Here is a 15,337-nt window from a genome sequence, read left to right as displayed (position 1 = left end):
ACCACAGAGAGCAGCCTCCTGAAGTACAAGGAGCTCAGTGACTTCCCCAAAGCCATGCCCGGTCTGGGGCATGGTCACTGGTGGTTTCTAGTGACCAGGACCACAGGCACTGGGACTGCCGTGGTTTTTTATCTACATTCATCAGGAAGAAAATGCTAGGTGTCAGCTGGACAGTGGTGAAAATAAGGATGTTCTGTCACATCTTGGAGAATCCAACCAGTGTCCTTGAGCCACCCAGCTGCCCAGGGGTCTTCTGGGGCAGGAAGCACTGAACCTGGGCAAACAGAGTGGCAATCTGCTTCTCCAGGTTGTGCTTGGCCTCCTCCTCCTCCTCCAGCTTCTCCTTCAGGGACTTCTTCTCCTTTTCCACCTGCTGCAGCCTGGTGCTCAGGCTGAGCTTCTGGAGGTCCTGCTCCCACTGCAGCTCCTGCTCCGAGGACGAGGGGCCACACCACAAAGTCACGGGGAGCCCTTGACCTGAGCCTTCCCCCGAGGGTTTCTGTCCCTGTTCCCCATTCTTCTTCCTGACCCCTTGGCCTGACTGATTGGTCCAAGGATCCTGTCACCTGACCCAAGCTATTCTCTCTGCTGAGAGCTTGAAACTTCACTCAGAGACACTAGGGTCTAGGTATTTGGACCTAAGACACCTGAAATCAGGGACCTTAGGGCGCTGACACAAGCTCCTGACGTTGGACCTGCCCAGTCCCGTCCCTCCTGATTTGTAGGTCCTGGGCTCCTCCGCATTCTCTGAGCTGCCCTAGCTCCCTTCCCACGGACACTCTCCTTTGTGTTTGTTAGCCAGACTCAGTCTCTGGGGCTTATAACCAAAGGGATCCCAACTGGCACGAAGACTGCAGTGGGGCTGCCTCAAATGCACATTTAGCCAAGTGAACTTCCACTGTGAGGGCTCAGGGGGGCAGGGCTGAGGGGCTGCTGAGTGGCATGCTTACCCAGTGCCTGAAACACTCCAGCGAATGCCCAGGTGCATCTATGCAAACACGTGAGTGGACCAAGAACTGATGAAGAATGGCAGAGGAGGGAAACCCCTTGTTCAGGGCCTGGCCAGTGGGCAGCCAGGACTCCTGACTTCAGGAACAAATGGAAAGATCCACTGAGGGCCTCAGGGCAGCGTTGGCTCACAGAGAGTCAGAGGGATGAGAAAAGACTCCCATGGGACGGTACATCCAAAAAGACGTTTATGTCACTGCTTGCCCTCCGTGAGTGGCTTAGGAATTGTCGTGGGTCATTGTGCTTGTCCCGTGTCTCTTGCTTCCTGTGCCGGCCCCAGTCCTGGAAGCCTGTGTGGTGCTCACGTGCTCCACACGTGGAAATGCAGACTCAGTGCCCACGGGACCAAGTCTGAGGGTGATGGGGGCAGAGGTCAGATGCTGCCCTCATTTCTCCCTGCAGAGGGTGCATCTGAGGCCACTCCATGAAGGTTCGGGGAAGATCTCCAGACCCAGTCACCCACACAGGTGACCAAAGTAAGGCCATGTCTTATATCAACTTTCCCTCCCTCTCTGCTTCACTTCCCTGGGTCCCTCAGTCCCAAATAAATCCTCTCTCACTGAGCTTTGACTCCAGCTCCACCCTCAGGGAACCCCAGGCTAACACGGGTTATTAGGCTGCAAGGAGGCTTCTAGCTGTTGTGCCTCTGCACAACAAAGTGCCTTTGCTCTCAAAGGGAAGCCACTGAGAAGCTGGAAGCAGGTGTTTGCTGAGGTCTGTATTCCTGAGGGCTGTTCTGGCTCAGTGTCGAGAACAGACTCGGGGGCAGGGACAGGGCGGGCCACCAGGCCCAACACAGAAGACCATTCTGGAAGCTCTTGCAGGAGGTAGCTTGGAGAGGATGTCTGGTGTCTGGCAGTCTCTCTCTGTCCCACTGTTATTTGATGACCCTACCTCACACTGCAAACAAGCCCTTCCGGTGTCAGTCAGCCTCCTGTGCCACAGTCACTCCTGGGTTCCAGCTGCTGGGTGAGGCACACGCCTGTGCTCAGCCCAAGCCGGATGTGCACAAGCTTCCTGGAGGTGTCCCAGTGGGACTTTTGGGGCACCAAGGTCTCAGGGACACGGCGGGATGTGAGTGGGAGCCCAATGAGTGAGCGGGAGGAGCAATGGAAGGTTTGTTGCCTGAGATCCTGGGGGGCAGGCTCAGGGGGAGGGAAGTCAGGTCTCCAGAGCCCCGACCAGCCCAGCATCAACACAACAAAGGCTGGATGTGTCAGTGCACGTGTATGGAACTGAAGTCGACATGACATAAGACGGGATAGCCAGACCGATCAGAAACATCACCCTGCACGGCCCCCGCATCCCCGCCACTGACGAGAAAGCTGAGGCTCAGAGAGGCCATGTCCACGGCCCCATCTCACATATCCCCCAGACACACCGAGGGGTTCCTTGACCTGTTGCTGGCATCCGGTTTCACTTTTCTTTCTTTTCCTTCCTTTCTTTTTTCTTTTTAAATCAACCACTGGTCCAACACAGCACTTGGAGCTTCATGGGAACTTCACTGGTCTCTCTGAGCTCCCTGGCCCAAAGAGCGGGGGCAACTTGTTGAATATTCACACACTCTGCTGTCATCACCACCATTGCCATCATCACCATCTTCATCATCTTCATCAACAAGTCACTGCCTACAGTGAACAGTACTGTAAAAATGATGTATGATGTCAGATGGGAATGAGATGTATCAGGTGGTCAGCTTTGAAAAGTAGATAAATGTCTAATCACACCTGAAACTAATATATGTCAACCTTAATTGAAAACTTAAGCAATAATAATAAAAGAAAACATTATTTTAAAAAGAAGTCCCTGCTTAGCTACGATAGACCTGCTGGAAGATAGCAGTGAGTTCATACTGGAAAGCAGAGCTGGAGACCACCCCCAGGGGAAGACCCCATTCCTGCGGGGACCGCAAACCACGGGAGGGTCAAGAGACAATCCCCCGTTACTTCCAAATGCCAGCTGTGCACACTCTCCAGCTTTCTTCATTTTAAACTTGTTTGTATTTCTGGCCTTCTTGCTCCTCCACTTCTCTCTCTTCACTCACGACCCCCATGTCTTCTTTAGTCCAAAATATAGTTCTCCCCATTCCATCACCCTCTTGTCCCTTCTTTCCCCTTATTCCAGGCTCCACATCCCTTTCTTCTCTGTGATCCACCTGCCATCCACATTAACCCTTCCCTTGCTGTGCTCGGCTATAGCAATACTGAGCTCCTTCACACCCAGTTCCGAAAATGTTGTCTCGCCCTCTCCTTCCCTCTGACATGGCACCTCCATGCCTTTGTCCCACACACGTCCCTGCTCCCTACGGTCTGGGGGCTCACAGAGTCAGGCCTTCCTGCAGAATCCTGTGAGGCCAGCTGAGTTCCTCAGCCTCCTCTCCAGGCCCTGGGCCTGCGGTCTCAGCCCCCTCAGTCAACTGTGCCTTTGCCCCTCAGCAAGTGGTTTGACTCCTTCACAGGGATGATCACATCCACCAGAAGGGAGACACTGGCAGTGATCAATCCAAAGACCTGGTGCCTTTGGTCATTGCCAGGGCAGTACCCCCAAAGCTTTCTGTAGCTGCTGGCTGCTTTGGGCCGATATCACCCCACTGGTCATGAGAACATGGGCCCGAGCTGCTAGGAGGGGGTTGCTTTGGCCAGTTTGCCAGCATGGGCGTTCCCCCCATACCTGGCGGGGATCGGGTGTGCTGGGATGCATTCACCCATGCGTTCCTTTTGTTGTTGCCAGTTGACACCAGACAGATGGCACCTGCTTCCACTGATGTGTTCTTTGAGTGTCCCACCATGCTGGTAGACACTCTGGTCATAGCACCTGCCAACCCCAGTCCCCTCCCAGTTGCCATAAGCATGCCTCTGCTGTCATGGGTCCCAGGCACAGCACACAATGGCGAGAAAGTCAGACACAGCCCTGGTGGAACTGGCCACCACTTTGGAGATGGGACACTCCCTGTGCACCTTGTCACCCTTGTCTGCCATGGGCAGAGCTTCCCTATGTGCTCCTCTAGCTCCTGTTTCACTGAGGGAACTAAGTCCTTCTTAAGCCTCTCCCTACACAGCTGCTCAGGAGGTGGAGGGTCAGAGCTGCCTGGTCCCCACACCATTGTGGGGAGGAGCAGCTGGTCCCTCTGACTCAGGGCACAGCTGGTGAAGACCTGGTGGGAGCCTGGGGGACCCTGAATTCCTGTGGATGCAGGGGAGCACGTGAAATCAGAGGAGCCCTGCTCAGAACTCGCAGAGGTCTGGCAGGGGATGTCACCTGGACACCGCATCCTTCCAGGAAAGTCCAGCTGCAGAGCGCTGTGGGCACCGCATCCTCCCGGGGAAGGTCCAGCTGTAGAGAGCTGCTGCCGCCCTTACCTGTGTGTCCTGCAGCTGGGAACCCAGAGTGGAGACGTCTTCGGTGAGCTGGCTGCACTTGTTCTCAGACTGAGTGAGAGAACCATCCCATTGTTCGGTTCCACCAGCACAGGGAGGGGAGGGACCAAGGCCCAACTGTTCCACCATGAATGCTCCTGCCCTACCTGGGTGCTCGTAGGGTAAGCTGGGACTGAGTCACAGGCTAAACCCAGAAGTCTTGCTAAGGAGCCAGTTTGAAGCAAGAAAAAGAACAGGAAGTGGACAAGGTCACCGAAGGGGTGGTGGCAGTATGTTCTGGCCATCTAAAGTGCTGGTCAGCTGCCATGGATGGCACCCCGATAAACAGGGGGGCCATACCCTACCATCCCAGCTCCAAGCTGTGTACTGCTCTGGGCCAGGGGAGGGCAGCAATGGTGGTGGCCCTGCATGAGGCTCCTCCTGAGCAAGGATGAGGTGGGCTGGCTCATCGGCACATGGGTCTGGATGCAGAACATTCTCATTTGAGAAATGACCTTATTAGTCCCTACGCTCTATCCTTTAATCTGTCAGTACACAGTCAGACAAATATCCTGCATGTCACTTGGCATGCCAAGGCCGAGGTTGAGTATAAGCTGGGATTCCGAGCAGACAACGTTGTGGCAATGGATATGCCCCAGGTCAGCACTGCTGCTCAGGCGGAAGGGTTTGGGTAGAGCTGTTCTTGACCAGCTTAGAGTGGATTCTGAGGTTATGATGCCGACACAGTTCAGCTAGACAGGAAATTCTTCAAAAAATTTTACAGCCTTAAATTTTACAATACGGAAAGTACTCTACAAAGAACATGAGGAAGTAAAACAACAGCCTTGGAAAAACATCAGCAGAACTATTCATGACCCTGTACGTGCAGCTCCGACCTCTTCTAGGCATGTGGTTTAGCTCAGTCAGCGTAGGCACATGCTGAGCAGTGACGTTTCCTACAGAAATAAGAGCAGCTGTTTCGCACCCTCCCAGGATGCACCGGGTGACCTGGGAGGCAGCATCTGTGCAGCAGCAGTTCTGGGCGCTGGCTGAGCATGCACCCAGATGACTCACATCTGAGAGCCGACACTCCCAGCAATGCCACTCCAGCTCCCCGTAATCCTTCCTTGTGCACAGAGAACGACCTAAGAAGTTCCCTCTCTGGAGGCCAATGCTGAGGTGAAGGACATAGCAACTCCCATGTGTTACCAGAGAAACCCTGGTTCTCTCGTTGACACAGTAAAGAATGACAGGTCTGTGAGCCTATTAGCATGCAAGCAAAGTTAATTAGTGAGTGGGACAGCAAAAGCAAGGGTGGCTAGAGCTAGGGTGGCAAGAGCAAGGTGGCCAAAGGCCCTGGTAGGCAAATAGGGGTGGCCAGGAGCTCCGTGGACAGAGGCTCCCATGTGGCAAGAAACCTTGAGCCAACAGAAGAGACGAAAGCCCTTTGTTCTGAGGACTTACATAGTTGGCAGCGTGGGGTGAAGAGGTGACATTTTGATTGGTGGGTACAGATGAGGCAGCTTTTAGACAGACAGGACTGCCCAAATGTAGGTACATATCAGGGTCTGTTAGCCCCAAGTCTTATCTTGCTCCAGACTCTATCCGTTCATTTTACACATGTGACAGGGGGCAGGCATTTGACCAAAATTGTTTATGGGCCCCTTTTTAGACACGTCAGACCCCTCCCCTTCTCCCTTCTAGGCCTGGGGTGGGTACACAGCCTTGAGCTTTTCCTTTTCCCACTAGAGGAGATGACACACAGAGACTTTCAAGGCCCCCCCACGCCCACGATCACAGTCTCCTTGTGTTGTTCCGAATGCCTGGCAGCCCAATGGAACCAGGCTCAGGACTGCTAGGTCAGGGGGCAGGCATGTCTTCCTTTGCTTCTACCTCCTGTATGAAGTGCTCTGTTAGACTGCTTTTGTTAGGCAGTGCTCTGTCTGAAGTGCTCTGTTAGACTGCTTTTGTTAGGCCAGGGCCTTGACTTTGTTTCCCTTCTGGCCCCTCATGCCTAGAGGCTACCTAAGTGTTAAAAGGTGTTCCCTGGCAACCAGGACCCTATAGTCCCTGGCCAGGTCTCAGGTTCCTTCCGGGGTTACCTCCTGCAACACAAGGAAGGGAGAACTCTAACAACGTACTCCAGAAAGGTACTTTGGGGTGTATTTCCAGGGGATTTTGATAGATGAAAAACATCCACATAAAGAAAATCAAAATTTCTAGAAACAGTTAAAGGCCAGCTTCTGGAAATCAGGGGACAATGATACTCTCTGAAAGTTGGAAGCTGTGAAGTCTTCTTTTTGTTTTTTCTTTAATATATTTTGATTATGCTATTACAGTTGTCCCATTACCCCCCTTTCATTCCCCTCCACTCTGCACACCCTCTCCCACCCAAATTCCCTCCCTTTAGTTAATGTCCATGTGTCATAAGTTCTTTAGCTTCTACATTTCCCATACTATTCTTGTGCTTCCCCTGTCTATTTTCTACCTACCATCTATGCTTATTCTCTGTACCTTCCCCCCACTCCTCCCACTCCCCTGTTGCTAACCCTCCATGTGATCTCCATTTCTGTGGTTCTGTTCCTGTTCTAGTTGTTTGCTTAGTTTGCTTTTGTTTCTGTTTTAGGTGTGGTTGTTAATAACTGTGAGTTTGCTACATTTTACTATACATTTTTTAATCTTTTTTTTCTTAGATAAGTCCCTCTAACATTTCATAAAATAAGGGCTTGGTGATGATAAACTCCTTTAACTTGACCTTCTCTGGGAAGCACTTGATCTGCCCTTCCATTCTAAATGAAAGCTTCACTGGATAGAGCAATCTTGGATGTACGTCCTTGCCTTTCATGACTTGGAATAGTTCCTTCCAGCCCTTCTTGCCTGTAAGGTCTCTTTTGAGAAATCAGCTGACAGTCTGATGGGAACTCCCTTGTAGGTTGCTGTCTCCTTATCTCTTGCTCCTTCTAGGATTCTCTCCTTCATTTTTACCTTGGCTAATGTAATTATGATGTGCCTTGGTGTGTTCCTTCTTGGGTCCAACTTCTTGGGGACTCTCTGAGCTTCCTGAACTTCCTGGAAGTCTATTTCCTTTGCCAGATTGGGGAAGTTCTCCTTTCTTATTTGTTCAAATAAGTTTTCCACTTGTTGCTCTTCCTCTTCTTCTTCTGGTACCCCTATAATTCAGATGTTGGAATGTTTAAAGATGTCCTGAAGGTTCCTAAGCCTCTCCTCGTTTTTTTGAATTCTTATTTCTTCCTTCTTTTCTGCTTGTATTTTTTTTTTATCCCTTCTGGTTCACTCCATTGATGTGAGACCCAGCTTTCATTCCATCACTATTAGTTCCCTGTGCATTTTTCTTTATCTCACTTATGGTAGCCTTCATTTTTTTATCTAATTTGCAACCAAAGTCAGCCAATTCTGTGAGCATCCTGATCACCAGTGCTTTGAACTATGCATCTGATAGGTTGGCTATCTCTCGGTCGCCTAAAAATACAGCTTCTGGGGCTTTCACTTCTGTTTGAGCCATCTTTTCCTTTTCGCTTTTGGTCTGGTCACGCCTGTTACATATGAGGGGTGGAGCCTTAGGTGTTCACACAGGGTGGAGAAACCCAGTTGCTGGATTGTGATGTTGTATGTGGTGGCGGGGCCCAAGAGGGAACAATGGTGCTTGTTCGGCTCTCCATCAGACTTCAGTCCCTTCTACAGCTTCCCCCAAGCAAACCGGGTCCCTCTGGTGCTGATTCCAATGTGGGTGGGCTTGTGCACACCATGAGTCTTTCCAATGACCTCTCCTGTGAGGCTGGGAGTCTCTCCTTGCGCCTCAACCCCCCACAGGTGTTTTTAATCAGTGCCCCAAGGCTCTATTTCCCAGCAATGGGATCCTGGGTTGCACACAGAGTCTTACTTCACAATTCCCCCCTCGCTGGGTCTCCCAGCTGCCACCCCTCAGCCAGGGTCGGCCAGCTGCCACTTGCATGCTCAGGGTTCACCCGCTGCGGTCTTGCGCGCCCCGGATGCCTTACATGTCTGGTCCCGACACTCTCTGCTCTCTGTGCCAAGACCCGTGCCTGGCTACCCGACTCCACCCCTCCCACTGGTCTGCATGAACGTGTCTATTTTAATTTCTTGGTTGTCTGACTTCCAAACAGTTCAATTTTCTATCAGTTCTGATTGTTATTCTGTTTCTAAATTGTTGTTGTCCCTCTCTTGGTTGTGTGAGGAGACACAGTGTGTCTACCTATGCTTCCATCTTGGCCAGAAGTCCGGAAGCTGTGAGGCCTTCATCTCAGAAATCTTCTTCCAGTTTCCCATGCATGTGCAGAGGGATGAAAGCCCATGGGGAGGTTGTCTTACATGCACTGGGGTAATCTACAAGTGTTCCTAGAGCCCTGGCTGGTGTAGCTTAGTCACATTCTTTGCTCACTCATCCTTGGAGCACATGACATACTGCAGATTCCTGTGAATCTCTCTGAGTCGCTTCAGCTTCCTCTCCAGCCCCTGGGCCTGCTCCCTCAATTGTTCAGCCAGCTCTGCCTTTGGCCCCTCATACAAGTGCATTGACTCCTTCACAATGGTGTACACATCCACCAGAAGGAAGGCACTTGCAGTGACCAAACCAAACACCCTGGCTCCTTTGGTCATTGTCAGAGCAGTGCCACCAAAAGCTTTCTGTACCTGCCTGCTGCTTCGGATTGAGATATCCCCTGCGGTCATAAAAACCGTGGCCTTTGCTGCTAAGAGATGCCTGGCTTTGGCCACTTTGAAGGCACGGACGTTCTTCAAAATTTTCTGCACAGATCGGATGCACTTTACTAAGGAAACAATTCTGGGTGCTCTGTGACTTAAATCCTCAGTGACCAGCTCATCATTGTCCATGGCATCTGACACTAGGTGACTGGCTTTGGCTTTTGCTGATTTGTTCTTTGACATTTCCACGATACTGGTGGACACACTGGTCACGGCAGATGCTGCCCCCAGTCCTGCCCCAGTTGCTGCAAACACCAGACTGGCCCCTGCTGTCAGAGGTGCCAGGGACAGGCCAGCGATGGTCAGAATGCCAGACACAATGCCAGTGGAACTGGACACCACATTGGAGATGGTACAGCGCCTGTGCACCTTGTCAACGCTGTCTGCCAGCGCGTGGAGCTTCCCTATGCGCTCCTCGAGCTCCTGTTCCACCTGAGGAAACTCCTTCAGAACCATCTCCCTAAACAGCTGGTCCTGTGACGGCTTATCTTTGTCCTTCACGGCCATGAGTCCTTTCAGCAGGTTCAGGTCTTCATACAGCACATCTGCCTCCTCCCTGTAGTGACCGAGGCCAAGTGAGTGAGAAAGGCAGTTGACATGTCTACAAACGGCTCACTAAGATCCATCCTGCACAATTACAGAGCTTTGACTATATAGCAAACAGAAAGAATTTTACAAATGTAGAGATTTTTTCTTTCAACATTAAACACATACTTTGTCCCTTGTACATGCTCCCCAGCACTGGTTCCGTCAGGGATAAATAAGGGAAAGTCCTCCTAGGATGCCCCGAAGTGGTCAGTATTTCATGAAGACGGCTTTTCACTCAAGGGCAGGTTGACCCCATCAACACTTAAGTGACTGTGGACCGGGGACTCCAAGGGTGAAGAAGGAGAGTAGACAGGAGCCGAAACACCTTCACTCACAGAATCCTAGACTGGGGTGCAGACGGAACCTGACCACTGAGAGGCCTTCCCTTTGCCTTAAACACTGGGATGTGCGCTCTGGGTCCCTAGAATGTCCTGACTGATAGGAGCCTGACATTGTGGCCACTAGACAGTCTGACAGGGTAACATATGATGGAGGTTTGGGGTCCCGTGGTATCAGTTCTGGTCTAAGAAGGAACTAGAAAGTAAAGACAATCATTAGACATCCAGGAGGGGCTTGACACTACAGGTCAGCCATGTGGGCAGCATGTGATCCACCCCAGGAGCCCTCTGTGCACCGAAGCTCGGGGTGAGAGAGACTCTTTTCCCCATGCACCTCAGGCTTTTCTGAGCCCTCTTCTCAACTAGGCCTTGACCTTGGCCTTCCATGTTCTATCCTTGACAGCCTGTATCTTCCAGTCCTAGCAAGAATCCTGATGAGTCAGGTCAGGGAGAGTCTCCCAACTGTGATGACAGACGTGCTGTGACAGCTGATCAATCCTTCTTCCCCCACTCTGCAGCCTCAGTCCCTGACCTGCCTGTAGCAAGGACCCTGTTAGGTGAGCTTAGTAAGAGTCCCCATGCCCTATGACACCCCCTCTCACTCATGTCCCACCCACCGTCCCCCCAGTCTGTTCTTTGGCTCTAACCCCCAAGGGGTCTCTGCTGCATTCAGAGTGGAGCCCCGTCTCTCCTCTCTGTTGTGAGAGTTGGGACAGGTGCTGCCGTCAGCCTGGGTGAGAGCTTCCTTCCATCTTAACAAGGGTCGGAAGAGTTTTCTTTTCCAGGGTGAGCTCCCCTGGCTGGCAATGCTTCGTGGGCATTGTCACAGCTGAATGGGGACAGTGAGGTGTCCTGGGGACAATGGAGGCTTCACATTTCACACCCTCCCTGACTCTGCCTCAGGCTTCTCTCCTGTGGCTGACTGTGACCTGTGTCCTTCCCTGTCACAAATTGTAACCGTGGGTGTGACAGCTTTGAGTGGGTACTCTGAGTGGGTGTCAAAAGCAAGGGCAGCACTGGTGACTGTGCCCTCACTTTTGCATTGTGGCAATTGTGGACACTTTCAATTAATCACACTAATGGTCATTTTGGGTGGCATCTGCTCTCTGCCAAGACTGATGCCCTTTGACCTCCCCAAACGAAGGTCAGTGGATCCAGGCATAGCCCCAGTTCACAGGGAAGCAGGGGATCTCCTACAAACCTTGGTTCCATGGTTTCTCCAGGCCCCCATCTAGCACCCCCAACCTCTCAGCTGTCAACAGCCTAACTCACACATTAGCTGGTGACAGCTTCCCTTGTGTGGGCATCAAAGCCATGTCCAAGTTCATGGAACCTCCTAGAGACACGGGCCACTTTGCCAACCATGTGCATGAATCGCTGGGCCTGACACCTGCATCAGGACCAGTGGGGCAGGAAGCGCTTTCCTCAGACTCAGAGGGCTGAGGGGGTGCATTGGAATCCCCCAAGTTACACAAAAGCCACAGCCACCCATTCTGATGTTGGAGTCTGTCATGAGCCACACAACCTGCCTTCTCCCTGGTCAGGGATGACACGACACAGAATGGAAGAGGGTCCCAAATGGCAGACAGGACCCCAGCTCCCAGGCAGAGTGTGGAGGACAGGGTCTCCCATACCCGCTACTCCCAGCAGTGAGGAGATTGAATCAGGGAAGGAAGAAATGTCCCCTCCCCCACACAGGACCACCACTAGGGCCCTGGCCTCTCCAGTTTGTGCCTGATGAGCCTCAGTCCCAGCCCCACTGCTGGGTCTTCCTCCTGGTCCTCCATCTTGGACCCAGCCCTGCTCCATCTTCACCCCTGGCTCTAAGCCTGGTGCAGGCCTGTCTCGGCCCCGGGACAGGATGACTGCACTAGCTCCCTCACACTTCACCCTGCAGTGCACCCTATGGCCTTCACCACCACACCCTATCACATGACCTGCTGTTCCCACTGAACAGAGAGATGACAAATCAGAGACTCTGAGACAGAAGCACAGAGCCCCAGAGCTGGGCAGACACAGAGTCAGGATTCAACCAGCTCGGCCCGGCTCCATCCAGCCTCTCCGCCTTCTGGGCCAGCAGGCCCTGCAGTGTGTGTCCGAGTCCTCCTTGAGGGAGGGACAGCCCCCCGAGCCAAACCCCAGAGACTCCACATGTACCAGGGTGCAGCAGGCTCGTCCCCAAGCAAGTCCTGCTTGCCTCCCATCTCCAGGAGGAAGACCCTTGGCCCCTGTGTTTTCCCAACGATCTTTTGAAAAGTTCATGTTAACTGAGCACCTACTATGTTTCAGTCATTAGGCTATACAGTTCACATGCATTATCTTCTCCTCTAAATAAAATTGAACAGAGGAATAAGACAGCAAGTCATTAAGAAACCTTCCCCTGCAAGTTTTGTCTCTCTTCAACCTGAGGTCATTCACTGCCTACGAATGATTAGAAGAAAGCCTTCCTCATGGATTGTTGAGAAGAAATGCATTCAACCCCAACCACAGGGCCCTGCCTGGAGGTGTGTTTGGCAGAGTCAGCTAGATCAGGGGAAGATCTGGCGACAATACAGGTGTCTCCTGGAGGTTACCTGGGCAATTTCGCCGCAGCCACAAATCTCTCCCAGGCTTCACCACTCAGCATATGTTGCAGATTCTCTATGTCCATTGGGTCCTCTAAGAACCCAATGGCAGGGAGAAAGCCTTCACTCTCTGGATGGAAAGAAAAAAGAATAAGGTGAGAAGAAATCATTGCAGAATATGAATGGTATTGAGTATAAATCAGGTGGGTGAATGTTAACCTTTCTGAGCGGCTGTCACTAAGGTCCTTTTGGCGGCTCCCGTGGTGTTATGGCCTGAACCAGGTCCCCAAAATCCTTATGTTCAAACCTGGACCTCCCCATCATGTGCCTCTGTTTTGAAATTACCTTTGAGGAGACAGTTAAGGTTAAATGAGGTCACATGTGTGGGACCCTAAACCAATGTGACTGGTGTGCTTACGGGAAGACACCGGATATATCCCTCCCTCTCCCCCTCCGCCCCTGCACCCCGTGCACACAGGGAAAGCATAGAGCATGTGCGGACAGAGCAGGAACACCGCCATCTGCAAACCAGGAAGAGGGATCTGCCTAGCAAACAGCCCTGCCAGCCCTGGGATCTGGAACTTCCAGCCTCAGGGATTAAATATCTGATCCTGGGATGTCGGTGTGTCTGGGAATTCAGACTTGTTGGTCTTTCAGAAAGAGAGTGCAGGGCATACGTGCTGTATGACCTCCGCCTCCAGCAAGGGCCTGGGCAACACCCAGTAACAACTGCACTCCTGCTGCTACAGTAAAACAAGTGTATTCACCTGAAATGGGGCAGACCCTGTACCGACTGTGAAGAGTCTCACGTCAGCACAGAGCAAGATGACTGCCCAGCTGAGCTGCCACAAACGTGTGGCTCTCAGGGATTTGGAGGCTGTGGAGTGGCCACTGAGGGGTGGGGGACTAGTGTGTGCAATGTGTGTGCAGAGACGGGAGGGGAAACGTGTTTCCTGCTAATACCCACTAGACACATTATTCTTGTTCCAGGAAAAGGAAAGTGAAACTCGGACAGGGTAATGACGGCCCAACGCCAGCAGGCGGAGAGCTCAGAGGTTGAATGGGAGCCCAGTGTCAGACATCACTCTACATTAATTTACTGCCTCCTTATGTTTGAAAATTCATGTGACTTGTTCTTCATTCTATGCTGTAGTCTACCTCTGGGTGTTTATTTTTTAATTTAAAAATGTTTCGGACCACACACCACTGATTTCAGTAAAACTGCCCTGCTAACAGGATTCCTCCTGCTGCTCACAGAATCCCCAAGATGGCCAGTGGAGGGGGTGTCTTTTTCTTTCTGAGATTTTCTTTTTTTATGTTTAGAGAGAGTAGAAGGGAGGGAGAAGGAGATTAATGTTTTTCTCAGAAAATAATTGGATGCCTCTCGCTCACAAGGGGACGAAGGACCGATTCCACAACCCACACATGTGCCCTGACAGGGAATTCAACCTGTGACCTTTCACTTTTGAGATGACTCCCAACCCACTGACCACACGGGTCAGGGCTGGAAGGGGGTCACCAGGGAAGTAGGGGTTTAGACCTCAGCTCTAATGCTGTGATCAATAAATATCACCTCTGTCCCTCCAGGCGGGTCACAGGGGACACAGCTCCCCCATTGGCACCTGTGACCTCACCCTTCCTGATTTCTTCAGCAGGAGGTCATCTTGTTTATCCTCAGGGATCCGTCAGCTCTAGTCCTCCCTCAGGGGTCCCGGAGCCCGCTCAGGAGCTCCTGGCTTCTGATCTGTCCTCCCCTCCCTTGTCCTGCAGCATCAACAAGAAATTTTTCTCCTGGGACCCTCCTGGGAGGGTGGTTTGGTTGCCAAGGCAATGCATCCCTGATTTGGGTGGGTGGAGGGCTGTTTGTTCTTTCCCCTTGGTTCATGTAAGGGAGAAAGGAACCCAGGTCTAGAAGGAGGGAACCAGAACACTCAACTGTGTATGTACTGATGGTGGGGCAAGGGGGACAGATAACAAAGCTGACCTTTGCGATTCATTTTTGATCCATATAAACAGTTCCTGCGTGAGAGCAGGTGTTTATAATTGGGAGCTCGGGGCAGGCCCTAACACAGCTGCACAGGTGGAGGTGCAGCAGACAGGGAAGGTCTTCATCTGGAACTAGCAGGTTCCAGGTAGAGGGGCCCAGAGACTCCTAACTGCCTGTGGGCTGTGCTGGCCTCTTCTTTGTCATTGCATGAGAGTAGGGGGAAGAGAGGCAGTCAGCACTGTGAGGAGAGAACCAGGAATGGGACCCCTCCCATCGACTCTGACATGAGGGAGCTCCCCTTGGCCCCCACTGGGGGCTCCAGGACCCTCATCAGCCCCCTTGCAGGTTCCTGTTCCTGTGTGGATACACTCAGCCTGGAGGCGCCACCCTCAGTTCTGGGTCATGAGTATGAACCATCCAGGGAAGAGGGCGCTGACTACCTGGGTCGACGTTGCCAGCTTCTGAGGCCATGGTGTCAGCAGTGGGATCTCGGGGCTTTTCCCTTCAGCTCGCCCTCCTGTGTCTGGCTAGAAAGAGGCGGCGCTTCACCCCTGGGGAAGAGAAAACAAACTGTGGGTGGAATGGGAGCCAGCTGTGGCCACAGGGGGCAGCAAGAGGCCCGGTCTCTGCTGGTGCCCTTTGGGATGGACACAGGGGCCAAGTGGGCTCAACCCAGCGTGTCTCTGTGTGTGCTGGGCTCTGCCCGCTGCTCTTCCAGAGAAGTCGCTCACCACCCTCCAGCGCACTCCTGCT

General features: G+C 52.3%; 1 protein-coding gene across 1 annotated transcript in view; it reads right to left on the bottom strand.

Moving 5' to 3' along the window:
* Positions 1-15,122, bottom strand: part of LOC123824993 (myosin-9-like) — a 41,288-nt gene extending 26,166 nt beyond the window's left edge. The window contains exon 1 of the mRNA XM_045848416.1: positions 15,025-15,122. Coding sequence (XP_045704372.1) covers positions 15,025-15,055 — 31 coding nt within the window. The 5' untranslated portion in view covers positions 15,056-15,122. The remainder of the gene's footprint in view (positions 1-15,024) is intronic.
* Positions 15,123-15,337: the final 215 nt, after the last annotated feature.

This window comes from Phyllostomus hastatus, unplaced genomic scaffold, assembly GCF_019186645.2.
Source record: "Phyllostomus hastatus isolate PE091 unplaced genomic scaffold, TTU_PhHast_1.1 phas_contig_1198, whole genome shotgun sequence".
Classification (NCBI taxonomy): Eukaryota; Metazoa; Chordata; class Mammalia; order Chiroptera; family Phyllostomidae; genus Phyllostomus; species Phyllostomus hastatus.
Note: the sequence above shows the minus strand (reverse complement) of the source record. Positions and strands in the feature narration are given on the sequence as shown.